At 55.0% G+C, this 26,756-nt stretch overlaps 1 protein-coding gene across 8 annotated transcripts in view; it reads right to left on the bottom strand.

Moving 5' to 3' along the window:
- Positions 1-26,756, bottom strand: part of JADE2 (jade family PHD finger 2) — a 51,123-nt gene that overhangs the window by 6,658 nt on the left and 17,709 nt on the right. For all 8 annotated transcript variants that reach the window (XM_058278950.2, XM_058278974.2, XM_071210017.1 and 5 more), the window contains 7 exons: positions 20,200-20,357; positions 15,787-15,947; positions 14,837-15,048; positions 13,777-13,944; positions 12,155-12,271; positions 10,392-10,856; positions 1,742-1,859 (listed from right to left, as the gene is read on the bottom strand). In XM_058278950.2, coding sequence (XP_058134933.1) covers positions 1,742-1,859; positions 10,392-10,856; positions 12,155-12,271; positions 13,777-13,944; positions 14,837-15,048; positions 15,787-15,947; positions 20,200-20,357 — 1,399 coding nt within the window. The remainder of the gene's footprint in view (positions 1-1,741; positions 1,860-10,391; positions 10,857-12,154; positions 12,272-13,776; positions 13,945-14,836; positions 15,049-15,786; positions 15,948-20,199; positions 20,358-26,756) is intronic.

The raw sequence follows: 26,756 nt of genomic DNA, 5'->3' as shown, positions 1-26,756 counted from the left end.
GCTGCACCCATGCCTGCCTCCTGCCTCCTTCCAGTTTCTCTTCACACATGCTCTGGCCTCTGGGTCTCCAAGTAGGCTGTTTCCTCGTGATATCTTCCACCTGGTTCAGCTCACAGCCTAAATACCACCTAAACAGGTTTTTTCTAGCACCCAGGCCAGACAGGCCTCTGCAGTATGCTCCAAGCCCATGGTCCACCCACGGGATCAAGTGTTGCAATAGTGTGGGCCTCAGCTTTGGGCAGGTGTGAGCCAGCCTTCTCTCCATACGCCCTGGCCTGAACAAAGGCTGCCTGTTGCTGCCCCTCAGGTCAAGGAGCCACTCGGGTAGGGGGGAGTCCCTACGGGCTCTTGACCACATTTCTGGAACCCTGTCCCTTCGGACCCTGCTCATGCCTTTCTACTCTCTGCTTCCTTTATAGTGGGAACCTGGTGGGGGGTGGGTAGGGGCTTTTGGGGGCCAGGAAGTCTTTCCTCTTGCAGCTGAGTATGTGGCCACAGCAGAGGTGCCAACAAGCCTTGAGATCTTACTCCACAACATCGCTTCTGTGAAGCCATCCTGGTACCTTCTGGCTCTGCTCTGGTACCAACTGCACTCCCTTGGACACCACACATCAATGTGCTCATGCTCCTTTGTCTTTCCAGATGGTGAGCTTCATGCAGGCAAGAACCCTGGCCATTTGGGCCACTACAGTGTGCCCTGCAGTGTCCAGTACCGGGCCTGGTACCCTGTCGGTGCTCAGGCAGGGCTCACTGAAGGGTAAGCAGAAAGGAAGCCTCGAAGCTGAGACAGTCCTGGGGTGCATGGTGACCTGCTCTGACCCAGCACATGAACTCAGCAGCACTTTCTTAGGTCAGAGTGGCTGGTGACCCCAAAGAACAATCAAGGCAGCTTAGCTTCTTGGGCAGGGTGGGGGCAGTACTAGGTCCTCAGTCCTTTGCTCCAGTGGCATCCCAGCAGTTTTCCTCCCTCTGTTCCAGGCCCACCTGGGCTGGCAATGCAGCCTCTAATTCAAAATTTGTCTCTATCCATCTATTTCTGCTGCACGTAATTCAACAGCGCACCATTCTTTCTGGTTAAGCATTGCCCTTTTTATCGTGCAAACACTCCAGGAAGGGTCTTGTGTCTGGCAATATCCACAAAGAACAGGTAAGAGCAAAGTCAGAGCTTCTCTGGCATTCTATTTCCAGATCTGCTGGATGCATGTGATGGCAAAAGATTCAGAAGGAAAACCAGAAAATAAACTGTTGATGCAGGGCCTGAACCAGAGACAGACGAGGCCAGAGAGGAAGCACACACAGGTCCTGCTCCATCTCTGGTGCAGCTGGCCAATTTTTCCTGAACCAACACCTAGACAGACAGGGGTGGCGCTGGGGAGGCTCTCCAGCTTTTGGCCCTTCCTTCCTCAGCACCAGCATAGAGCCACGAGGACTTTCAGTCTGCACCTGTTCACATGCGATTTGGTCTGAACCACTGGGGCCTGGCGCTCACTACCGGGGTCTCCCTGAGGGCTGGCCTGATGCCCACACCTGAGGTCCGGCTCACTGCCTACCAACACACAACTAGGTCCTGGGAGGTCCCTATCTTGGCTGACCAGCTGGATGGTGGGGGTGGGGGCTGGCAGTCCCAGATCCACGCACACGCACCACCAGGCCCTGAAGACGCACCCTTCTTGGGACCCTGCCCCGAGAGAGTATGCATACTGAGAGGTGGCCGGCGGCAGGTAGGGGGGGACACGCCTACCTCGACACAGATCCTGTTCAATAAGTTTCATCTGCAGGTGGAATATCTGCTCCTGGAGTTTGCAGATGGCGTGTTTCGTTCTCTCGCGCCTTGTCACCATGTAGCACAGATTTCTAACCTGAGAAGACACAAGAGAGATTTTCTACCTTACTCACGGGCAGCCACCTCTGACCGCCCAGTTCTGTGGGGCCTGGCCACTGGTGATAGCTGTGACCGGGGCAGAGGTTCCGGCTGCCACCACTGTCTATTCTGCTTGGGACATCTGGGAATCAAGTCCCAGACCTCAGAGTGCATCCTCAGACCTGTGCCACGGTTCTCAGATCCCAAGCATGGGGCCAGGCACAGCCTTGGCCCTGCAGCATCTGGCTGGCCCAGATCGGCACCTCCTTCCTCCTCTCAGTCTTTGCTGGCATGTCAGCCACGCTGCCTCCCGAGACCCTTCCAACCTGGCTCCTCTCCCCTTTATACACAGTGCCCCGAGGCTCATCAGGGCCGCTCAAGGTCACCAAGTCTTCCCCCTGCCTCCTGCTCAAGGCTTCTCTATCCCATCAAAGGAACTCTTCAGCCACAAGCCCCATGGCAAAAACCAACAGCTACCCTGAGCTACAAATGGCCCTGGAACATGGAGCTAAAGAGCACTCAGCAGAGAAGCCCTGAGCAGACCCAGCTGGGAGCAGCCTGGCTGAGCCACGTCCATCTGCTCCATCAGACCCAGGCTGCTCTGGCCCAAGCTCTCATGTCCACATGGTCAAGTCCACTCAGCCAGAGACAGAACTGCTCAGGGGACATCCAGAGGCCTCTCTGGCTCCTTATGCCAGCTGGGAAGTGCCCCTTAGGTCCTCAGAGACCAGCTTGCTTAGCCCATGGGCCATGGGTCCACCCTGCTCACCTGGCACCTTTCCTCAGTGTGCCATCCCTCAGTGGCCACCCTCAGGGCGGGTGTCACACTTCTGGGGCAAGACCAGGCCCCCTCCCTCGAGATACCTCCTGGGTCTGGGGTCATCTTGAGCTCATGACAGCAGGGACAGCTGGCTTAAGAATTGTTGAACTTGAAACTTGGGTTCTACCAGGGTCTCTCCAGCTGAGGTTAGTAACTTTGTCTCCACCTGGGTTTCATCTTCAAGGCTGAGTTCAGGTCTTCATGTCCTTAAGCTGCCTGGGGATGACCTCTGGATTCTAGAGTCCCTGCATCTTAGCATGACCACCACTTCCCCTGGCTTGGGCACAGCTCTGATCAGACCTCTCTGCTGGGCACAGTTGTCTTCCTCTCCTTCCTGAGCCTAGTCACGAGGGAGATCCCAGAAGAACACCTGCTCCAGCCTCAGGCCACCGCAGGATGGACTCTGTGTGGACTCTCGGCAGGCCTCCACAATGGTGTGCTATCCCCCAGCGCGGACTGTGAGGATCAAGCCATGGCTCCACCCACCTCCAAGCAGCGGCTTTATTCACCCCTGTGCCCAGCACCTCCCCAAACGTCTTCAGACTGGGCATCAGCTATCTGCCCCCAGTTGGTGGCCCCTTGCTCGGGCCCTACTGGGAGAGCCCAATCCCCTGAGGACCTTCATCCAGGTGCCCCCCATCCACCTACCTCCTCCCGAAATGCCCTAGGCTCAGGCTGGGGCTCTGGTGCTGTGTTGGGTCCTAGGCTCAGCAGGGAGCAAAGCAAGGCCACCAGGGTCCCTTCCTTTTCAGGACTTACTGCCCAGCAGGGCCAGGAGACAGGACGAGGTACCTCTGACTGGGGACAGGGAGGAAGGGTTCCTGGAGAAAGGGGCAGTTAAGCCAGGCAGGAGTTGCCCATTTCACAAAGGAGAAAGGGAATAGGCTGAGAGACAAGGGATCTAGACAGCCAGGCAGTAGAGAGTCAAAGAGGATCGTGAGTTCATGCATCTCTGTGGCTAGAGTTCCAGTGGGCAGTAAGGAGGAGCAAGGCTGGTGGACGGAGGAAGGGATAGGCTTTGAGGCTGACAGAGTGAGGCCAGAGAAGCTCTGAGGGGATTGTGGTGGGGGGTAGGGGTGGGTTAGTACTGAGACTTGGGAGGCCTCCTTGATGGCCCATCTCATCTACAGTTGGTCCATTCTTATGTCCCTTCAGTTCTTCATAAAGGTGATAACATCCGGGCATTTCCCTCTGCTTCTTAGTCAAGTTCCCATCATCTCACTCAGATTTGGACAGCTGGCCATTCTGACCCCACCCCACTCTGCCCCCTCAGATCAATCTTCTTAAAATGTAAACCAGATCACATCCACGCCTCCCCTGAAAACCTCCAATGGTTTCTTTCCTTTCACACTTTAAGACACAGCCACAGCCCAAAGTCTTGACCAATCTGACTTCCCTCCCTCATCTCATGGCCCATGACCCCCAGCCCCCCAGGTCCCGCCACACTGCCCTCCCACCCCCTCCTTTCTCTGTCAAACCGACTTCCGGTCAACCATTCAACTCTGGGCCGAGAAGACTCTTCACCCGTCTTCTGGGGCTGGACTTTGTTCTTCAGGTCTCAGCTCAAATGTCCCCTCCAGAAGGCTTTCCCCACATCTAAGCAGCTTAACGTTATGCTCACCCCATACCTCGGTCTGTTTTGCTCCTGGCAGTCATGGAGACTAGGGTGAGTGGGAACAGCGGGGAGTGGAGCGAGGTGGACGGATTCATGGCTACTCTGGAGGCCTAAAAACAAAGCAGTCAACGACTAACCTAAAAACAAACCAGTCAACATCCAGCTTTGTAAAAACTTCCAAAACAGGTCATCCTGGAGTTTATTCCATCCTCCAACCTATCCTCTCAAGAGCAGGAGCCAGATGAGGTGAGGCTCAGAGTCATGGATGTCACCATGAAAATGATGAGAGTCATACTCATTTACCTTCTATTAAACAACAAAAAAATAGTTTTTTTGTCCTTCATCTAAAAGTGAAAGCAAGACCAAATGAAGTCCTGGCATCAAGATCCGGGGGTGCTAGTTAAAAAAAACAACAGATACCCAGGTTTGGGGGCATCAGGCTCTCTGTAGCCAGGCCCTCAAATATATATTCTCTATAGCTGTGGAATCTGAGAGCAACGACCCTATACCAGGAGACTCCAGACTGAGGAGCAGAGTATATATTAGATAATTAACCATGGTAGGAAGATAATATTACGACTTCTACTACTGAGATCTATTTTTTATTCTGATCCTATTAGAAATGTTGACTACATATATTTTATAATATATAGTGGCAGATATGAATGAGATATTAAATATACAATATACTGGAAATATACACTTTTTTTTTTAAGGCTCAGGGTATGCTACACAGTCAGTGCTGTTTGGCAATCCCGTTGTAGAAGATAGGCATGTTTCTTCTCGTGAGAATCCCAAAGATGCCAACATTCTTGGGTTAGTACGCTAGTCACACTGTGTCCCCGTTCCCACTCCAGACTGGAAACATCAATTACTTTTCTAATCTCTCCCAAGACTTATAGCAAATATCTATATTTTACTGAATGTTATAGAATTCCTTTACAATGATGGCGTTTGGGGACAAAGAACTGACACCATCTTAAGAGCTTCACCCAGGTTAAGGGGCTTCCTTACAATGTCATTACTGTACTTTCTAATTATAAAAATAAAACATTCTCATTAAAAAAATCAATCAGCACAAAAATAAATCAAGCAGAAAAGTCCCCAATCATTAGGGCAGGGGTTGGTAACTGGTTTTACATTTTGATGAGGGCATTTTGATATTAATGAGTTCTGCAGCAAGTGCCTAGACGTGGTGCTAGGGGGAAGGGAGAAACAGCAAGGACTCCTAAGGTGGCCTGAGCTAGAACCGACAACGCTGGGGCATTCACAGAGACGAGGCAGCTGTGAGAGGAGCGGGCTTGCACTGAGCCAGAGATGCCTGGGGGGCTTCTGAGGGCGCTGGCTTGTGAGGGCGCTGGCAGATCTGGAGCTCAGGAGGAAGGTGTGGGGTGGAGGCAGCCTCCAGAGCAGAGCTGAGGCGTGAATGCCTCTGGGGGTTCTCCGGCTGCCGGGGATGAATGATCACTGGAGCACGGAGCAGCCAGAGGGAGAAGCAGACTAGGATATTAAGGGCTGTATGTTCTGATCAGAGTTTCTACAGCAAAACCATTTCAAGACCAAGGGAATGTTGACGTGGCAGCCAATGCTGAGAGGGGCAGGAGCTGAGGATGGAGATGGGGCCACAACTACTAGGGAGATGGAAGCTGCTGGTGGCCCTGGTGGAAGGCTCCAGGAAATGGTGGTGGCAGGAGCCTGGGCAGAATGGAAAGCAAGGAATTAAAAGCACTGAGGGGCACCGGGGCAGGAGAGACAGGGATGGGGATGGGGAAACCTGCTACCTGAGGTAGATGAGGAGGTGAGGATTTGCTTTTGAAAGTGTGAGAAGGTTAAGGAGATTTAAATGTTGGTGGAAAAGGTCCTGGAGAGGGAGAGGGAATGAAGAAAGGATGAGAGAGTCCTGTGCTGAAGGGTTTAGGTTCAGGAGGGGGCCTGGAAAGAGACCCTGGAAGGGGAAGGGGAAGATCTGGGAGTGGAGGGGAGAGAACGGATGCGGAGGGGTCTGCTGGCAGAAAGTTGGGGGAGGGGGTTCTGGTCTGAGGCCACCATTCTTCCTGAGGAACAGGAGGTGAGGTTCTCTGCTGAGAGAGTGGAGAGGCTTCAGAGAGGAGGATTGGGGAAACCAGGATGGCGTTTGGGTTGCAGAGTTGCTTCCTGCCAAAGCTGGCTGGCAGGTACCCTGGGGGCATCTTCCTGCTCACTGTGACAGGATCTGTCCTGGTGGGCTTCACAGCCCCAGGGAGATATTGGTTTCCAAAGGGTGACGCCCTGCCAGGGGTGTGGCCTCTGCACAGGATCCAGGGCACAGGCAGTGGCTAATGCCAGATGGGGGTGTGAGTGAAGAAACAGAACAGGGAAGGGTGGCCTGCCTGGGGAGGCAAGTGAGCAGGGACGACGGAAGACTGGGGTGGAGGAGTGGGATTGGGCAGGTCTGGGTTAATGACCTGGGAGCAGCCGTTCCAGGTGGTGACTGGGTTTGGTCGGGGCAGGGGCGCTAAGGGATAGAGGAGAGCAGGAGGCATGGGGCCAAGAAGCCCGAGGTCTGGAGGCTGAAGCTGCCCAGGACAAAACAGGCTTTGGAGGGTCTGAGGGGACCACAGTCCAGGCACTGAGAACAGTCAATGGGCTGTGGCCAAGTTCCAAGGAGGCAGGTAGCAAGGGAAGGAGGAGGGCAGGACCCACTTCCCAGCTGAGCCTCCCCTCCAGAGAACTAGCAGAAGTTCTGACGTGCTCTGACACGTCCACCGTCTAGGGTGTGCCTCAGAGCTGACCCCACCCTGCTGGCCCCTCTGCAGGCCAGGGGTTAGGCTTGCGAATAAACTCCCGATAACCAGATGCAGAGCCGCTGGCGGGAGTCCCTGTGCAGCCCCACTGCCAGCCTCGTTGCTAGGGGATGCCAGGCGGCATTCACTGGGCCGATCTTGAGTGCTGCAATTTTTTTTGTCAGCCAGGAATAACTCTGGGACGCTGCACTGGCCATGCCTTCCTGTGCTGCTTGCCGGGACTGAGGTCTATCGCTGAAATTTTAAGACAGCAAAAATTCTGGGCTGACCATAAAATGGGATGTCATGCTGGTGGCGGCAGCCTGGCTCCAGCCCCAGCTGCTCTCAGCAAATCCCCTGCCCAGTCTTGAGGGGCAAATCACCAATCAAGGAGGCCACCCTTGATTCCTGGACCCTGGCTCTGAGCCTGCCCCTTAGGCTCCCCATGCAGCCCGCCCTGGGAGCACCAGCTTGACCCCCCTGCTTCTAAGGCCAAACTGCCTGAGGGGCCGGGACAACAGTAACAACCACGGCGGACAAGGGAGGGCACTGTGCACAGCGCTGCCCCCACCCCCCACCTTCACTGCCACCAACGTCAGTATGTTCTTATCCCCATTTAATAGAACAAGGAAGCAAACTCAGAAGGCACAGAGCTGGAGAGTGCTGGAACTGGCTGCAAACCCAAGCGACCCAAGGCCTCGCTCATGCCCTCCCCCATGCCTCCCTGACGGAGCCGTGCCCAAGCTGGCCTGGTGCCCAGTCACAGGCTGGACGCTCGCGGCCGCTGGCTCTGGGCCATGGTTGGAGACCAGGCCTGGCCGGGCCACCAACAGTCATGGACTTTGCAGAAAGCCTTCCCGCAAGCATAGTTCTCAGCCTTGTTCATTCATTCAGCCACCAGCGCGTGGCCATGAAAGGCCCCGGGGCTGGGGACATGGAAGGGGACGACCCCGGCGCTTTGCTGTCTCCAACTCCCTTCCTCTCCTGGGCCCTGGCAGGGCTGTTCACTGGTGCCCACCAGCCCTGTGTCCTCCTACAGCCTGCCAAGCTGGAGTCCCCAAGCCCAGCTCGCTCGCTGCTGGGGAAGCAGCATCTTGACAGGGCCCTCTCAAGTCCCAAGAAGCTGCTCGGACTTCCAAGCCTGCTCAGCTTCCTCTTCCCAGAGGAAGAGAGGGCTGGCTCTCATGAGACTTTTTGGGGGGCTCTGTGAGGCAGCTCTGGTTGCCCTGAAAGCCCAGAGCCTTGCCCAGCAGGCCTGCTGGCACCCCAGCCTGCCAACCACAGCCTCTGGCTCCACCTGTACCAGTTGACCCTGGGGCCCGGGCTGGGGTGGCGGAGGTGGGAGCTGGGCGAATTGATAATTATGTTCTCACCCAGAAAATGACAGAATAGAGAACAAGCCAGCATCTCTCTTCCTGACAACCCCCTCCCCCCATCAGGTCTACTATGAAACACGCGTTCCCCCTAAGACTTCCTGTTGCTTCATCTCTCAAAGCCCCAGTTTCTCCATCTGCTCAACAGGCCTGGAGTATCGACTTCACCTCTCTCCCCAGGACAATTGGGATGATTAAATAAAAAGTGAACCCCTCCTCTGCCTCCCCACACAGCCTAGCTGGGACCAGGCAGGTGGTTGACTTGGCAGATGCCTGGCACAGACTGGGGAGGATGTCCCTGCTGGCTGGTCTGGGAAACAGGAGTGACCGCAGGGTGCCTGTGCTGGGGTCCTGGGCATGAAGGCTCTGGGGTGGCCGAGAACCACTCTGGAAGCAGCTGTGGTTCTTGGAAGGGCTTGTGCCTGATGCTCCTGCCACCTGGGATTGGGGGGGCTGTCCAGAGGGTGATGGCTGCAGTGGAGGTGGCCTTGCCTCCTGCCCTGGCTGGAGCCAGAGGCATTCGGTTTCTTCTCCCCTGCCTCTCCCTTCTGACCTGCCCAACGGTAAGCAACCTCCCAGGCCAATCAAACCGTCTCCCGGGTGGGGCCCAGGGCAGACGCATGCGGTAAAGGGGAGTGGGGAAGCTGCTTCCAGATTCAGAGCTTCCATCTTGGGTTTCCCCCTAAACCCAGAACTTTATAACAACTGCCAAATTGCTCAACCCATTTTACTGACTTAACAACTAAGATACAGATAAGAAAAGCAGCTGCCTAAGGCCACACAAAGCCCAGCCCTGTACCTGGATGCAGGTGTCTGTATTCCTGGTTAGGAAACACTCAGGAATGTTTCCAGGCAAGGCTGGGGAGAGCACTGATATGTCTGCACACATGGGGGACATTGCAACATGCCCAATCTCACATGCTCCAGAACCCTAGAACTGAATGTTCCAGAGAGGAGGTGAAGCCAGAGCAGCCCCTGGGGTTCAGAGGACTGGCCCAAGGACCCACAACATCCAGCCTCATCCTTGGGTTGCTGCAACCAGAGGTGGAAGGAAAGGGCAGGGACTCTACCAACTGGAGGTGGCTGGTGGGGACAAAAATGCCAAGTTGAAGGATACACCCTAATGAAGACAGGTCCCTCTACCTCCCCTCTAGGGGAATGTGAGAAGTTGAAAGTTTGGGGGGAGATGATGCTCAGCTCAGTCTGAAACCATGGCATCTGCCCCCCTGCCCCCATCTCACTCAGCCCCAAAGTCACCACCTCATACCAAGCCACTGGCATCTCTCTTCCAGCACACAGCCCGGGGACTTTAAGCCAACTGTCTACTCTGGACCCTCTGATTCCTCCTCCAGGGGAATGCCTGAAAGGTGCAGCCACCTCGGGACTGCCCCCTACCTGAAACACCTCTGCAGCTTCTGACCAACCCCGCCTCATGTGATCTACCAGCCACTGGCTCCCGCGGCCTCCTCCCTCCCACTCTGCACAGGCTGCTGCCAGTCCTCAGCCCACTCTCAAACCTCTGTGCTGGCTCCTGCTGCCCAGCAGCCCCAGGTGCCTTGCTCACACCTGTGCACTCAGCCTGTGTGCTGACTTAGCAATCCTTGCTCTTGAAGCCTCAGGCTCCTGGCATAGGTAAGGGTGGCAACTTGATGGCTGGGGGTCAGAAGTCTGGGTCCTTGTCCCACCTCCAGTATTCCCCAACCTCATGACCCTAGCAGGGCCCCAACCCTTCATCAGGCCTGTAAAAGGGCTGGGAAGAGGGACTCAGAGGCTCAACGAGCTGGATCCTTCCTGACTGTACGCAGCAGCAGTCACTCCTACAGCATCAAGACCTGGAAGCCCTCAGCCCCTGGCCAGCCCGAGACGAGGTGAGCCATGGCTGCTCTGGGACAGCGAGCGAAGAACGGAAGGGGCCCCTCTATACCCAGCTGGGTGCGCGGGCAGGCAGCAGGGCACTCACCCTCTCCAAGTCTTGCCGCAGATGCGTGAAGAGCTTGAGGCGGCGGTAGAGCACGTCTTGCTCCTGCTGGGCCAGGTTGTCCACCTCGTCGGTCTTCGGGGTCAGCAGCGGCTGGTTGCCGTTGGCTTTCCGCTTCAGCTTCCAGTACTGGTAGACGAAGTCAACCAGCGTCTCAGCCAGGTCCAGCCGCTCGGCCACCTCGGCCGGCTCCACCAGCTCGTAGAAGTCTTCTTCCAGCTGCTGCAGCCGCTGCTTGCGTAGAGTCACCTTCTCCAGGTCCTCGCTGGCTGGGATGGGCTCCACAGGCTCGGACGCGGGCTCTCCCCGCAGGCCTCCATCACTGTGCTCTTGGCAGAAGGACTTGAACTTGACCTCATCATTGTCGGCTAATATAGTCCGCATTTCCAGGCCATGGTCAAATGCGCATGTGACGTGGAACGCCGTGACACAGGAAGGCATGGAGCACTGGCGACAGAGGAAGGACAGTGTCAGGCTCAGCCCAGGGGCATGAAGGGAGCCCCGGTGGGAGGGAAGGAGGATGTGGGGCTTCCCACAGGGCTCCACCAGACCCCAGAATGCTGGGGGACCTAGATATGACAGGATGGGCTCCCCACATCCTGGGAGGGGTATGGAAGGACCTGAGGTGGACAAAAAGGGGGGAGGTCTGGAGGGCCTGGAAAGGAAAAGGGGTTCAGTACCAGGTACCCTGGGGAAACCAACAACCAGATGATGACTGGGCAACCCCTCTAGAGACAATCTGCATTTGGGGACAAAATGACTTTAGGATCAGAAGGCATGAAGAGAGCTGATAATGGCTGGTAAATGACTGTAAGTGTGTGGGGGGGTATGCTGGAGAGCTGGGTAGTGCTTTTTTAGTCTTTTTGTACCTTTCCTATAGTTTGAAGTTATTTCAAAATAAAAGATTTTTTAAAAAGGGGGGGAGGGGGTTTGAGGATGGGTCCCTGCCTCCTCCACTCTAAGATGGGGACCACTGCCCCTGTCTTTGTCCTCGGGAGGGGCTGGATTGGACCCCTCAGCTGGTGACTGCTTCAGCAATAATCCATTCCCACTATGAGCGAACATACACGCTGCAAGGTCACGTAAGCCATTGTAAAGGCCACTCTATTGTTTTCAATGACAACTGCGCTTCTGAAGAGATCGGGGGAAGAGGATGAGGATCCCCCTCACCTCTCCCCCCAACCTACAGACCAAAAGCATCAGCATGACCTGGGAGGTGGTTAGAAATGCAAATTCTCGGGCCCCACCCCAGACCTACTGAATCAGAAGGGGGGATGGGCAGAACCTGGGGCCCAGCAGTCTGGTCTAACAAGCTTCAGGTGCACCTGGTGCAGGAACCGCTGCGCTAGACAGACTAGCATAGCCCTGCCCTGTGCTGTGAGAGACTTTCAGCTTAGCCGGAGGAAAACTTCTGATTCCTAGTCCCCCTTGATGTCAGAATGCGGCCAGTATACTTATCAAGTCCAAAGACACACTTGCTCTTGGGGAAAGCTGGAGTTCCCAATACTGCAATGGGGTGGTGAGTCTTGGCTCCCCAGACCTGTCCCCGTTATAAGCAGAATCAGAGATGGAGGACTCTCCCCCCTCACCCCAGTGGGGTTCCGCCTCTGGTCCCTGCCCCATGCCTCCCTGGTTCTGTCTGCAGCATCATCGGGTGGATGGGTGGAGGATGGTGGCAGCTGCCCGTTTCCCAGGCAGCCCCGGGTGGGCCCTGTGTGCAGCAGGGGGTGGAGTGGGCCATGTACCTGGATGCAGGTGCCTGTGCACTCCTTGCAGAGGCTGCAGGAAAGAGCCCAGCGGCTGGCTGGGATGTGCGAGATCTTGGTGATGGGTTCCATCTTCTCAGGACAGCCGATGCTTACCTGGGCAGGACACAAGGAATGGCATCAGGTCCCTTGTCCTTAGCCTGCCTCCAGGGAGCGCCAAAGGGCAGTGAAATCTGCTGAGACCCGGTTGTGGACAGACAAGGAAGTAGCAGAGTTCCTGAATCCTGCGTCCTTCCTAACTCCAAACAAGCATGGATCCAAGGGCCAAGGCTCCAGGTGCCAGGCTGACCACTGAGGGGAGGCTGTCAGTGTGTGTTCCCAGGGACTGAGTGTTGGATGACGTGCAAGTTATCTATGAATGTGTGTGTGAGAGGGCAGTGTGTGTAAGTGGCTGGATGAGTATGTTTGTGGCTTGTGTGGGCCAGGATGTAGAAGTGCATCTGTGTGTGTGTGTGTGCGTCTGCAAGGCTCCCCCCACTTCTGTACTGTGGACCTTACTTAACTTCATCTTCAGGGTTCTTATTACAACTCATGGTTGTCTTCTCTCTTTTTCTGGCCACCAGGAAAGGGCCTCATGGCAGCATCTCCTCTTGGGGGGCTTCCAGGGCTCCCTGGCCAATGGGGATGTGCCTTTTGTTCAGCCCCTCCTGCTCCTCCCACAGGGACAGGCCAACCTATAACCCTGCCTGTGTCCAGTGGGCTCAGACCATCCCTCAGCCCAGATACAGGGCTGAACTGCCTCTCTGCTGTCCAAAGGTATCATGGACACTGTATCTTGAGGCCATAAAGGTCCATGTTGGGAGCCCCTCACTGGCTCTCTGTCCCTGCTGTGCCTAGACCAGCATACATTCACAGGTAGCCCCACCCTCACAGAAAGGCTTCTGCACCTGCTCTCAGGTGGGGAGGGCACCTGCTGACAGAACACCTGGCCTGCTTCCAGCTCAGGCAGCAGCATTGGCGTGGGGCCTCATTTGGGGCCAGGGCAGAAACTCGGGTGAATTTCAGCATTTCACGTTTCAAGTAAAATGAGGTGGGCTTCCGTGAGCCCAGCCTGTGCCCCCTCGGCCCCTGTGTACCTGGACTCAGACACGGGACCACCTTCCACCCCAGCCCCAGCTGTGGCAGGTCCACTATACAACTTTTAGTTAGACTTGCTGCCTGACTGTCTGTAGTCCGTTAGCTGTTTTCTTTTAAACAGGTGGTTGGAGCCACTGCCGAGGTTTGGGTGGATCCACCTCCTTTCACCTACAGCCTGCTGGCCGCCTTCTGTCAGACCTTAGACCCAGCACCTGAAGCCCCTAGCGGCTCATGGAAGCCCCCGGCTGAGTTCTGCCCACGTGCACAGGCCAACCCCAGGGGTGCTGCCTCGCCTCTGCCCGGCGGTTGCCTGAGGCTCCTGTTGTAGTGTGGGCCCCTCACCCTCGGTTCCCACTGCTCTGCTGCCCAACTGCCCGGGACTGAAACTGGGGTTCCCCATTTTAACTTGGGTCAAAGGCCTCAGATACCTGAGGGCCTAGCACCCTCTTCTCTCAACTTGAGTTCCAGGCAGACCCAGATCCCGCGAGCTGTCCCCTGGGAGCGCCCCATCCCCACCAGCTCACCTCAGGAATCCACAGGGCGCAGCTGACGTGCACCCACTTGGTCCCACTTCTGGTTGGTTTCAGGGCTCCTCCTCGCTTGGGGCAGAGCAGGCACTTTGGCTGGACACCCAGGGCGCACGTCCGGCACAGCCAGCTGCCCGTGGGCACCTTGAGGATCCCATAGCATGCCTGGGAGAGAGCAGGGTTGCCAGGAGTCAGAGGCACCGGTGAGGCCAACCTCTAGCCCTAAGCTGCGCTGCTCCACAGCCCCTGGTGCTCCGGCGGGCAGACCTGAGAGGCAATACGGGGGATCCTGGGAAGCTATCTGCCTGCAAAGCATGCCTGAAATGTCACCATTCTGGATATCCTCTGGGTGCTGCCCGGGACTGCCCCCTGCTGGGAGGAGAGCCACTTTAAGTCAGGGCTGGGGGGAGAGGGGCCCCCTGGATCAGTTAGGACTTCTGCAAACAAGGCCTTGAGTTGCACAAGACCTAGGGCCTTGGGGCCAGCATCAAGGGGGGGCCCAGCCAGGCCACATGGGGTTTAGGATACCAATAATGGAAACAAACACTTACAGCCTTTACTACACAGTTCTTAACAAATAACTCACAGTAAGTAACTTACTTAATCCTCACAGCTCTCACTTTTATTTATAGCTGAAGAAACAGAAACCCAGAGAGGTTAAGAAATACACCCAAAGTCAAACAGCTTGTGAAGGACAGACCCACGATTTGAACCAGGCAGCCTGGCTCCAGGCTTTGCTCCCAATCACTATACTGCTCTGTCTCTGTATGTCCAGGGCAGTGGACAGCAAAGGAGGGTGACCAGTGGAGAGGGTCTGAGGGAAGCCAACAGGGAAGACTATAGAAGACCATCCAATGGGCATCCTCCACTCAAGCCTGGCTGGCAGGGCTGAGCCACGGGGCCTCGGGGGTCCCTGGCACCGCAGACCCCACGTGCCCTTCCCTTCCTGCCCCCCGCCATCCCCCCAGTGGCCCTGCTCACAGCTCCCTGCACTCACACTGCTTGGGTGGTGCGTGTGAACACAATGTGGGTGAGGCAGATTAAGGGGGCTGCCCACCTGGTGCACGCAGACGTTACACTTGTCACAGAAGACCATCTCGTTGCCATCCTCACCCTCGGGAGAGCGGCACACGTCACAGACCACGTCCTCGTCATACTCGATGCCCAGCCCCTCCTGCGTCTCAATGGCCCGTGCCATATTCTGGTGGCACAGTGTCTCCAGCTCCTCCAGCACACGCTCTAATGTCAGCTCATCCAGCTCTGGCCTCTCTGTGGGGAGGACAACAGGGGAGGGTGTTAGGAACCAGACTCCCTGCAGGTCTGAGGACTTGGCTCCGGGGGCTGCAGGAAATTCGGGCAGACATAAGGGAGGATTTCCACTCATCCGCTGTGTGACCTGGGAAAAAGCATCCACTGTCTCTGGGTGTCAGCTCTGTCCTCTGAAAACTGAACGGACAGGACCATCCGCTCCGAAAGGCCTGCCCACTGTGGTGTTCCGACTGTAGACAGCCTGCCTGCCCACACACACACATGCACATGCAGACAACTGGCTGCACAGAAGTGTCCCAGGGATGTGGGCTGCTCCACGGGGAATCCCCTGCTTGCACTGCGGGTGTATGGGGAGGGAGGGACCTCTGAAGGTGGCTGAACACGGCAGAGCTGGACATTCCCAGGACATGTTGGTGGGCTCAGCCAGGGGGCCCATAAGTGACGCCAGGTCCCACCTGTCACTCTAGACTCAACAGTTGTGCTTACTACAATATTATCAAGAACCCTGTAAATTATTCCCCATATTGCCCTCACCTGCCAGCTGCCAAAACGGAGGCACACAGACATTAAATAATTTCTCCAATCAGGAATGGGTTAGGGATTCTGGGATTTCCCCCACCCCACCCTGATCTGCGCGGTGCCACAGGTCACGGTCTTGGCCACTGCTCTGAGAGTGCTGGGGTTCAAAAGAAAACCCTCCCTGCCCTCCCCACATCCCCAGCCTGGTGGGCCACCTACCCATCTCCTTGAGCTCCAAGTTGATGAGCTCCAGCCAGTAGGCATCAATCTCGTCCAGGTCATAGCGGCTGCCCCCTGGCCAATCGGGCTGGGAGCCCTCGCCAAGTTCAGAGCTGCTTGGGGACACCTGGGTGGGGGGACCTTCCAGCGGTGGGAGGATCCTAGGAAATCAAGAAGGGCTATTGTGAAGGGAGGGGCCCTCGGCCTGCCACCCTTGCTGGGTTGGGGGACAGCAGTGGGAACGCCTGCCCCTCACCATTGGCCAGCCCAGCTGAGAGCTGGTAGGCAAGTATGAGGCTGTGGGACTTCGATGCCAAGCTGGCCTCCCCACTGACTATTCCCTCCTTAGGCTTCATCCTGCCCACCTCCCCACTGGATGACCACAGGTAAACGGGCAGACACGGAAGACCCAAAGGGCTCTCAGCAGGGTGGCAGTAAATCCCCCAGGCCTTGCTCACCCCATAAACTTCCACCCTCCCCAGAGCACCCCTCCATGAGCCCTTCACCAGGGTAGCTGGGTCTCCGTTACAGCCCCAAGATCTGCATCTTCCTTGCCCAGGCCTGGAGGAGGTGCCCCAAGTCATGTCCCAGGCAATGCCCTGTGCCAGCCACCTTGGGACCACTGGGATAGGGCCAGTGGGGCTCTAGGTCCTTCAGCCCACCCCTCAGGGCTGCGGGCCAGGCACTGTCCAGACATTCTCACACACCCTGGCCTCTCTCCTTCACCAACAGCCTGGGAACGCCACGGCCTTGGGTGGCACTGCCGCCAGGCCTCTTCTGAGGTGGCGAGAGCCCTACCCAGCTGGAGTCCTGCAGCCCAGGGTTACCAGGCCACAAAGGACAGTGCTGCCCACACACCTTGCACTTCCCCGGATACAATGCTCCACGATCAGCGGGTTCCTCCCTAGTGTTACCCCCAGACTGGAAGCCTGGTCATCCCGGAAACAAAGATGTGCCTGCTCCGGTCCCAGGATCACACCCCCAGCTGAGCCCTCCCTTGGGGCCCTGTCTGTCTCTGAGGCAGCTTGGAAGGGCCGTGGCTGCAGGGCACAGACTTCTGCGCCCGGTGCCCTCATCCATAAAATGGGCTAACAATAATAGTGCCTGCCTCACACGGCTGGGTAAGGATTTAAGTGAATGAATACATGTGAAGCTCCTGGCACATAGGAAGCACTGTACGTGTGTGTGAATGTGTATTTTAAGACCTCCTCCTCCTGAACTGGAAATAAAGGATTTTTGCCATGGAAGGGTACAATTTCCCCTCTTGGCTCAGCTGTGTGCTGCCCCTCAGTTCAAAACGCCAGCTCTCCCCAACCCGTTGCCATGGTTATTGCTGCGGAGCCTGGCCTCCATCTGGCCAGCCCTGCCAGGGCTGAGAGGCCCCTCATTTGCCCGAGAGGCCTCTTGGGGGTCGGAGGCAGGGCTGCCAGGGGCTGTGACTCAGCGGCAGACTGGGAGGGGAGGGCAGGCCACTGGATGCGGGGTGGGCTCCTGGGCTCCAGGAAACGCTCTGGGTGTCAGCAAGAGGGGAGGAAGGATGAAGGAGACAGGGAGGCAGAGGCCCAAGCAGGGAGGGCAGCGTGGCCTCCTGGCCTGCAGGGAGGACCGGCCGGGAGGAAGAAAGGGAAAGGGCAGATGAAGGAGGGCCTCGGGCAATGCCAACGGCATCACGCCCGCCCCGTAGGGGATTCCAAACAGGAGCAACACTCATTCTGCCTTTCCCTGTTAGCCTGTGCTTTGAAATAACACTTCCTTTTAAAAACACAGCCCCTTATTCTGTTGTGACCCCACTTTGTCTGCACCCCAAGCATGTACTTAGTGTGGCCTTTGGGCAGCTCTCCTCTGAATGCCCACCCTTAGCTTAAGAGGCCTCACCTGCTGGCTGAATCGGCTGCCACCTGGCCAGGCCTCCTGGGGCCAAGATCACCGTCCTCTCCCTGGAGAGCTGGGGTTATGGGCTCACACCAGAATAGACATTTCCTGTGCTTCTTGGAGCTCTTTCCAGCCGCTTCCCCCTTCTGGCTCCGGGAGCTCTCCCACCAGGTGGACTGGTGTGGCCCTAGGCCAGGGCCTTGCCCTCAGCTGAAGCCAGCAGGATGGAGGCCAGCTGGGTGGAAGTGGACAGCTGGGCTGAGATCCGGCAGAGGAGGCCTCTGCCCCCAAAGACCAAACACACACTCGAGGTCAGCCTTGCCACAGGCTGACTAAGCCTTTTGGCCACAATGAGGGGACAGAGCAGCCCCTCACTCAGCTCACGGGGTGTGGAGGGGAAAGAGGTTCTCACCCAGAGGGAGCTCAGACATGAGGTGGGAGGACGGGGCAGGGAGGGAGGGACAGAGGGCTGAAGAGGGCAGACAGAGCCAGCATGCCAGGGCGAGCAGGGCACAGGGCGAGCAGGGCACAGGGCGCTTTCTCGCTGGGCCTCTCACTTCCTGGCCTGCTAGGCCCCGGTGGTCACGTAGGGAATTCCCCAGAATTTCCCAACTTCCTCATCTATAAAATGGGGACAGTAATATGATAATTAGAAGCTCAGCACAGCAAGTACCTGGGAGCAGAGCTTCTCTAACAATTATGGCCACAGTGACTGCCCAGCTGGGTCCCAAGGAGGGAGTGCAACGGGAGGCACCCAGGAAGACGGGCTGGGGAGGGGAGGCTGGGCTGGAGGGAGAAGATCTGCCCAAGAGAGCACCCTACCCACCCCGAGTCTGTCCTCTCCGAAAAGAGCAGGGGCAGGCTGGGAGCACCGGGCTTCTGTCAGCTTAGTGCATCCATGCGTGTGCTGGGAATGCGCCTAGCAAAGCCAAAGCTGTCTGAACACGTGCTCCTCTCTTGATGTCAACAGATAAAGCACCGTACAGGCAGGCTGAAGCCAAGCTACTGGTGTGGAAGCATCTGCAATTAATTACCCAGGCTAGCGGATATTTCCAGAACCACCTGACATCGACATCAAGGAGAGAGGACAGACTGCTGGGCTGAGCCTGATCAGGAATCACCTCTGTCCAGCCGGTGGCCTGCCCCTCTCTCCACTGCCCCGGGCCTTGGCATGTACCGGGCTCTGTGGCAACTACCTGGCAAGCATATTTTCATTCACTCCTCAGAACCACACTGCCAGGCAGGTGCTGCTTTTATCCCCACTTCACGGATGAGGAAACGGGTTCCAAGAGGTCAAGTGGCAGCAGAACTTCATCTGCACAGATGAGAATGTAAATCTGACCAGGGGTCTACCCACCCATTTCTGGCCCCAGGCAGAAGGTGCAGAGAATAGATCTGTTATCTAAATCCCACCCAAACTCTCCTGATTCTCAAGAGGGGCCCAGGCAAGCGTTGGTAGGCATTTGGCCCTCAGGAGTGGACCCTGGAGAAGGCTCTAACCAGCACCCAGTCCCCTCACAGCACCTGAGGGGGGCTTAGGGCCTGCTTCGTGCCTGGGAGCCCATGTCCAGAGCAGGGCTAGGGTTGAGCTGGCACTCGGTGTCGGTGAGATAGTCATGGGTGCGCTGCCAGGGAGGCGACAGTGCCAACGCCAGGGGGGTGACGGCTGCAATCTCTGCCCTAGGTTGAGTCTACATGGGCCCAGTTGATGGTCAAGGGGCTGCCAGGACTAGGTCACCAATAAATAACCCAAGCTACCCAGCCCACGTGGCTGTAATGTGTGGCTACCAGGCCCCTCTCCCCTGAGATACAACTTGGGAGGGTTTCCCAGGGACAGAAAAAAGCCGCCACTGAACTTCTGTAGCTGAAGGCACAACCCCTGGCCAGGTAGCCACTTCCTGGTAAGAGCATCCAGCCACAGGTCTGCGTGCCCCACAAAACTAAAAGGCTCCACACCCTGGCAGGGGCCTATGCAGAGGCTGGCAACACCAACTGCCTCCCAACTGTCTACTGAGTGCCAGACATTTAACTCCCTCTCTAAAAACCCTTTAAAAAGTTTTATGAAGTCATGCATACCAGGAGACACTAGTTAAGTCTAGAGATATAACTGTTAAGATCTGCTTGTGGGTCACAGTTTGGAACTCCATCAATCTAATCCATGGCCAGTTTGACTGAGCACTTGCTGGGTACCAAGTCCTGTGCCAGGCACTTTCTAGGCATCATTTCAATAAGTCATCTTGACAGTCACGAGACAGGTGGTGGTGCTATCACTCTAGTTTCACAGACAAGGAAACAGGTCCAGAGAGAGTCACACTGTGAGTCACTAAATGTGAGTGACAAGAGGTGGGATTTGAACCCAGGTAGTCTGGATCCAGGAGCCAAGCCCGCGCCCTTAGCCTCCAAGGTAAACTACCAGTGCTTCTGGAACATATCCATGGTCTATGGAGTAAGAGAATCAAATACAGAGATGGGCTGCAAAGGAAGCCCAGCGCTGGGCGACCCTGGCCCCTTGCTCTCCCTGTCCCTCCCGGCCCGGCTCACCTCACCACGGGCTCTGGGATGGCCTCTGCCCCGGCGGGCACCTGCACACCCTTCTCCCACTCCTGCCGCCAGGGGTCCGCCAGGATGTAGTAGTCGTCTGGACTGAGCTGATAGGAGTCCGGTATCTTCATTGCTGTGATCAAGTCTGTCCGGAAGACCTGTCGGGAACGAAGCACAGTGTTAGGCTGCCCTGGGGACTTCTGCCTCACGGCCGTGCGCGCCACAGGCCCAAGCTCAGGGGAAAAGACACAATGCGACAAAAATGGGCTTTCTGTCTGCTCACTTGAAAAACAAGAAAACAACCCATGGAAGACCTTGCAGAGCACATCTTCCCTGAACCCAGCACGGTGCTCCGCACACAGCAGTCAGCGTGTTGCCTGATCGCGCATATACTCTGGCCTAGGGAAGGCTGGTGTGGGCAGGATGGGGAAGTGGGACCCGAGAGGGAAGGAGAATGCAAAAGCTGAGGCAAGACGGACGGCAGAAGGCTTCCACGAGTGCAATACTGCCATGAACGGACCGCTCAGGGAATTTCTGTTGTTCATGTGCCACCACAGGCACAAGTGGAGGTGTGGAAGGGCAGTGTGCAGGGCCAAGGGCCCAGGACCTTCTGCAAACGGCGGTGGCATGGCTGGGGGTGGGCCAACCTAGAGAATGGCTTCCCATGGGGTCAGGGTCCCCAGGGTCCCTCGAGAGCAAGGAGGCCAGGGGCTCTACAGTACCACCCTCTGTGTGTGTGTGGTAGGAGGAAGATGAGGTTGCGTTCCTTTTTAATTACGCCCATGCCAATTCCTTCGAGCCAGGCCATCGGTGCCTAGACCCCATGTTTTGGTTCCTCTGAGCCCTGCTCACTCAGGGGAAACTGCTCTTCCCAACGTTCCGTCTGTTGCCCTCTACCTCCACCCCAGAACAACTTTCAAATCCAGCCCCAGCCAGCACTGGTGCCTGTAAAACGGCTGCAGTGGGCACCTCTAGACACACTGTGACTTGCTCAGAAAGCAACCTTCCCAGGGAGCATCGCTGGAGAATCACGAGTTAAAAAACATGTCCCATCACTGAGTCAAGAAAAACCACAAGAAGAAATGCAGACCTCAGACAAAAACGCCACACCCACCTACATCAGCATCCACTGCTGTGCCCCGGGCCTAATTCAGCTCACTCAACCTTCCAGAGGCTCAAGACAAGCGAATCAGTGGTAACCTCTGCCCGCTGCTCACTAGCTGTGTGTGCTTCATCTGAATCTAAGGCCATAACAACCAGGAAAAAATGGAAATGGGTGCACTGAGGGGGCTGGAAGCAGGATCTCGCAGAAATCTAATTAACGTCTGCATATAGCTGGAGAGGGCCCTGGCTTAAAAAAGGTCAAGCTACTTGAAGACTCTATTTTCCAATATAATTTAATTGTTAAGACTAACACCCTAACATTTAATTAGGGAACCAGTGTGAAAAAATTAAAATGAGATTACAATTAAATGCTAATTAAACAGAAGATGGAATGTGGCTAAGATTTCACAGCCCTGATAATTTGCATATCTTATTAGTGAGCAGGAAGACAGCTAATACTAGAGCACAAACTCAGGCACTGGGTGCTTCCACAATGCCCTTCACAGGCGCCCCTGCTCCCGTTTCAGGCCAGGGTCCTTTCCCCCTGCAGCCTCTGTTGACTGCCAAATCCAAGAGGGCTGGGGGCTGGGTTATTTCCCTGCAAGGGAAGGAACTGAACCCAAAGTGGACTCACAGCTACCTAAAAGTTCTCTCACCCAAATCAAGCCAAGGGGTGTGAAATCTAAACCTGGGGAGTCCAAGGCCCCCAGCTACCTCCTCCGCAGTGCTTTCCGAACCCCTATTAACTGACACACCCTGTGGGAACACGTGGAGGCTGAGCTCCCCTGCCGCGTGGACCTGAGCGGAGTGTGTGCAGCAGGCAGCTTCTGGCTGGCAAGTCTCAAGCCATAGGGACCAGGGCTCAGTCTGAGCTGGAGCTGGAGCGACCAGACTGCCAAGCACGTGAGCTGGGGAGAGGTGGTCTTGAGAGGCCACAGCAGGAAGGGATCCGAGCTCAGCTCAAGGGCCCCTTCATATTGCAGTCAGGGAGAATCAGGAGAGAGAGGAGAGGCTGGTGCCAAGACAGTTCCCAGTTTTGTCCTGGATCTTTTGGGAAGCAGGTGGCATCCCAGACACCACTGGTCCTTTCAGTTAGAGGACTCACGGAAACACAGAGGCAGCATAGTTATAATATCAGCTAACACATAGGGAGCGCTATGTGCTGAGTACCAGGCTAAGGACTGTTGGTGAGTTAATTTATCAATCCCTAAGCCGACTCTGTGAGTATGTACACCATCACCCCTATTTCACAGTTGAGAAACCTGGGACTCAGGTTCATTAAGTAACCTGCCAAAGGAACCCAAGCCAACACAACTCACAACTCTGGAGCCATCAAGCATCTGCCCCCACAGTCTCCCTGCCCCTTTTGGCACTCACTGGGGTTTTTGGACTTAGCCCAATACCCCCAGGAGTTAAACTTGAAGCCAAGTGAGGTGGTTTCCCCAAGAACTGGAAGATGCAAATCTGATGGTGGCCACTGCTGGTTTCAAGCCCTCCGGTGGTCCCTGACCACCCTCAGGATGAAATGCAGGCTCCTCCCTGAAGTCTTCCTGGCCACATGGAGGCACCCCGCAGTCTCCCTCTGCACATGGGGCAGTCTTCCTGGAACCACCTTCTTCCTTGCCAAAGTAGGGCTGGCCCGTTGCACCTTTAAGCTCTCAGTTCACATCATTTCTGATTTGGGAAACCTTCACTGATCCCAGCCCAGGTTCCATCCTTTGTCTGAACTACCACATTTCCTCTACTGAGATCTCTTGATTCTTGACATGACTTCTCCACTAGAAGGTGAGGTAGGACTGGGTCTGTCTGGGGTGCAGAGTGGAGGCCAGCAGGCTAGCAGAGCCTAGCACATGCTAGATGCTAACAAATGTTGAATGACTGAAGATCTTTGCATGGAACCTTCACAACCTGGGTGCCTTCCTTGGTTGATGGCCAAGGCCAAGACTGTCGTGGTTCGCAGCTGGGTACTCCATACCTTCCAAAGGAACCTCTGTACATTTATATAAAACCAGTCCATGGGAAGCAGACTTGGCCCAACGGATAGAGCATCCGCCTACCACATGGGAAGTGCGCGGTTCAAACCCCGGGCCTTCTTGACCCGTGTGGAGCTGACCCATGCTCAGTGCTGATGTGCACAAGAAGTACGCCCTGTAAGGAGAGCCGCCCAGTGCGAAAGAAAGTCCAGCCTGCCCAGGAGTGGTGCCGCACACACGGAGAGCTGACACAGCAAGATGATGCAACAAAAAAAACCACAGATTCCTGGTGCCGCTGATAAGGATAGAAGCAGTCACAGAAGAACACACAGTGAATGGACACAGAAAGCAGACAACTGGGGGGAGAGAAATAAATTTAAAAATAAATAAATAAATAAATAAAAATAAAAGAATTAAATTACAGATTAAAAAAACAACCCAATCCATGAACAAGGCAACCAACTGTAATCTAAATGTCTTTTTGTTTTAAATTGCCAAGGGTTAGGCTTGGAAAAGGGCTCAATTATTCTCTAAAAAGTCCTTTGAATTATTTATGAAAACTATATAAAGAATAAAATGGACATTGATGAACTGGAGGCTTTGCTGTGGCAAGAAAGTTGGGAGCTGGAACACAAACAATTTTCTTAGAATGTGAGTGTTTACTATTTTTCTCTTTGGGCAGAAATTGACATACTATCTTTAAAGGTCTGCTGCCTAGCAACCAAGTTCTGCTGAGCTGCTTGGGAGCTGTTAATTGTAGCTTCTTCAGATAGTATGAAAAATGTTTAAAAGTCTGTAACTCTAATTTAATAGGTAATCTGAGTGCCAGGGGTGCCAACGCCACCCCAGAGGAGGCTGAATACCCTGCTTGGTCCAGACAAAAGCAGCACATCACAGAGCTTTGCCCTCTGGTTCCTTTTCCTCTGACACTGGAGACCACAACCATTGAAAAATCTAGCTTTCTGCATTTATTTCTCCAGGGAGAACGAAAAACAAGCTTTGTAAAAAAAGTATCAGAAGAGTCCGAGTGACCTCCAGAAGCAAATACAGATAACAACAGACAACTTCAAGTATGTGCCAACCACACGGCCAGTAGGCACCACGCTGCGAGTTTTCAAACATGACTGCAAAATAGGTGGATGGTGTTTGAACATTTCATCCTGGCACCTTTTCTTCAAGGAATGAATTATCACATCAAAGCGTATTTCAAACCAAGACGTGCCAATAGGAAGTTCAGTTACTTAAGGAAAGTTCCAGAGTTTACCACAATTACAAAATGCAATTATTTGTGGAATTGTTGAATGTCCATTTCCTCTAATAACTAAGCTGCAAGAAGGCAGAGATGTCATTTGTCCTGCTTATCACTGTGCTTCCTTGGCACGGTGCTTGGCATACAGCAGGTGCTCAAGAAATGCTTATGGAATGAATGAGTGAATGAATGAAACTTGGCACTGGTCTGAAGTGCAACTAAACTATGAATCTTCCTCTCCTGTCCTAGCAAGGCAAGGGAGGCAGGTCCAAGTCACTGATCCAAAGCTAATGAAAACAGCCTTGACCAGGACTGCCTCCCCTTGACCTCTGCCCACATTATGAGTCCCAGCAGTACAGAGTAAGAAGTAACCCCTTCTTCATCTCCCAAGGATTCTCTGAGGGCCTGTCATGAAAGAGCTGAGCAAAATTACTACCAGACACCTTACTTAAAATCACGATTTTTTTTCTGAATCAATTGCTAAATAGAGCTCCTTGAGTCATTGGGAACAATAGCTATTAATAATAGTGAAAAGGGAAGCAGACGTGGCTGAACTGACAGAGCTTCTGTCTACCATATGGAGGGTCCAGGGTTTGATCTCCAGGGCCTCCTGACCCATGTGATGAGCTGGCCCATGTGCAGTGCTGCTGCATGCAAGGAGTGCCTTGCCACACAGGGGTGTCTCCGCATAGGGGTGTCCCATGCACAAGGAGAGCGCCCCTCAAGGAGCGCCGCCCTGCGTGAAAAAAGCGCAGCCTGCCCGGGGATAGCGTGACACACATGAGCTGATGCAGCAAGATGACACAGCAAAAAGAGACGCATTTTCCCAGTGCCGCTGGATAATGGAAGCGGACGCAGAACACACAGTGAATGGAGACAGAGAGCAGACAATGGGGGTGGGGGTGGGGGGAGAGAAACAAATAAATCTTTAAAAAAAAAAATAGTGAAAAAGTGATGCCCGTTGGCATGCCAGGTGTTGCCCAAAATGTTTTATCTACATCTCACCCAATGCATATTACCCCCATTTTACAGAATTGCAGACTGAGGCTCAGAGAAATTAAGCCACTTCCTTGAGGTCTACCCTGTAGGAAAGCCTGCCCTGTCCTTTAACCACCACAGTAATGCCTGCCAACCAGCCAAATTAGTTCTTCCTTTTCCTGGACTGGAACCTGAAAAAGAGTATCTCAGCCAAGACCAAACCTCCATAGTTAAAATTCGGTATAAAACTACAGAGAAGCGCTCTGGGAATAGCTACCCTTTGCCCAATCATGTTTCAAACTGCCCCAAGGCTAAGTTGGTTAGATGCTTTAAAACAACAACAACAAAAAAGCCTGAACAGCTCTTTCTCTTACTTTCATGAGGATAACTGCACTTTCTGCTCTTAAAGAGAATTTATTACACACATTTCTTTTGCAAGAGAAGTCCCAGAGGCCAGGAGGCCTTTCCAGCTGGCGGGAGCAGCAAAGTGTCAACTCTACTGGAAGCGGATTCTGCCCCCGCCCCACAGGGGAAGGCAGTGTGAGCCTGGGGAAGCAGGAGCTGAGCCCTACACAAGGGCTCTCTCCCCACCTGCCTGCCCCACAGGGGGAGGGAGGAACTGCTGGCGGGCTGGAAACATGGCTCAAAACCACAAGGGCAAACACAACTGGGGCTGCTCCTGTTTTCTCTCTAAAGGTTGTGGGCATTTGGCATTTGACTCCATCATATGCCACCGGTGTTTTAAAATAAAAAACATGCTATTTCAAACATCTGGATAAGACCTCTGCTCCTCCAGGAAGGCATCTTATTTCTCCTGGGCTTCTGAGTGCCAGGCCAGCCCCAATAAAATCTGGCCACCCTTACCTGCTCCCAGAATAAAAGGGTCCCTCCTAAAGGTGGCCTCAAGCCGAGGGGCTGCATCTTCACTTCCTGCCTTTTCTGGGGAGAGGGCTCTCCTTATATAGGGACTTCCATGGACACCCCCTTTCGGGTGGAGGCTGTTCACAAGGACTAACTTTCCCCCAGGCCCATCACAGGAGGGGAGGGGCTGGGCATTGTCACAGGACCCTTGCGGAACCTGCACTGACTGCAGAGAGATCCCATTCTCTCATCTAGGGATAGACTAATTGTCACCAGGGTCTGCGGAGGAGCTGATGGTTGGATCCCAACTCCACCCGCCCAGTTCTGGCCTCAATCCCAGAGAGGCTGACTTCACCTGACCGCTCCCCTCCTCTCCGCCCAGATCTCAGGAA

Source organism: Dasypus novemcinctus, chromosome 2, assembly GCF_030445035.2.
Source record: "Dasypus novemcinctus isolate mDasNov1 chromosome 2, mDasNov1.1.hap2, whole genome shotgun sequence".
NCBI lineage: Eukaryota > Metazoa > Chordata > Mammalia > Cingulata > Dasypodidae > Dasypus > Dasypus novemcinctus.
The sequence above is the reverse complement of the archived record's forward strand: the minus strand, read 5'-3'. Positions and strand labels throughout refer to the sequence as shown.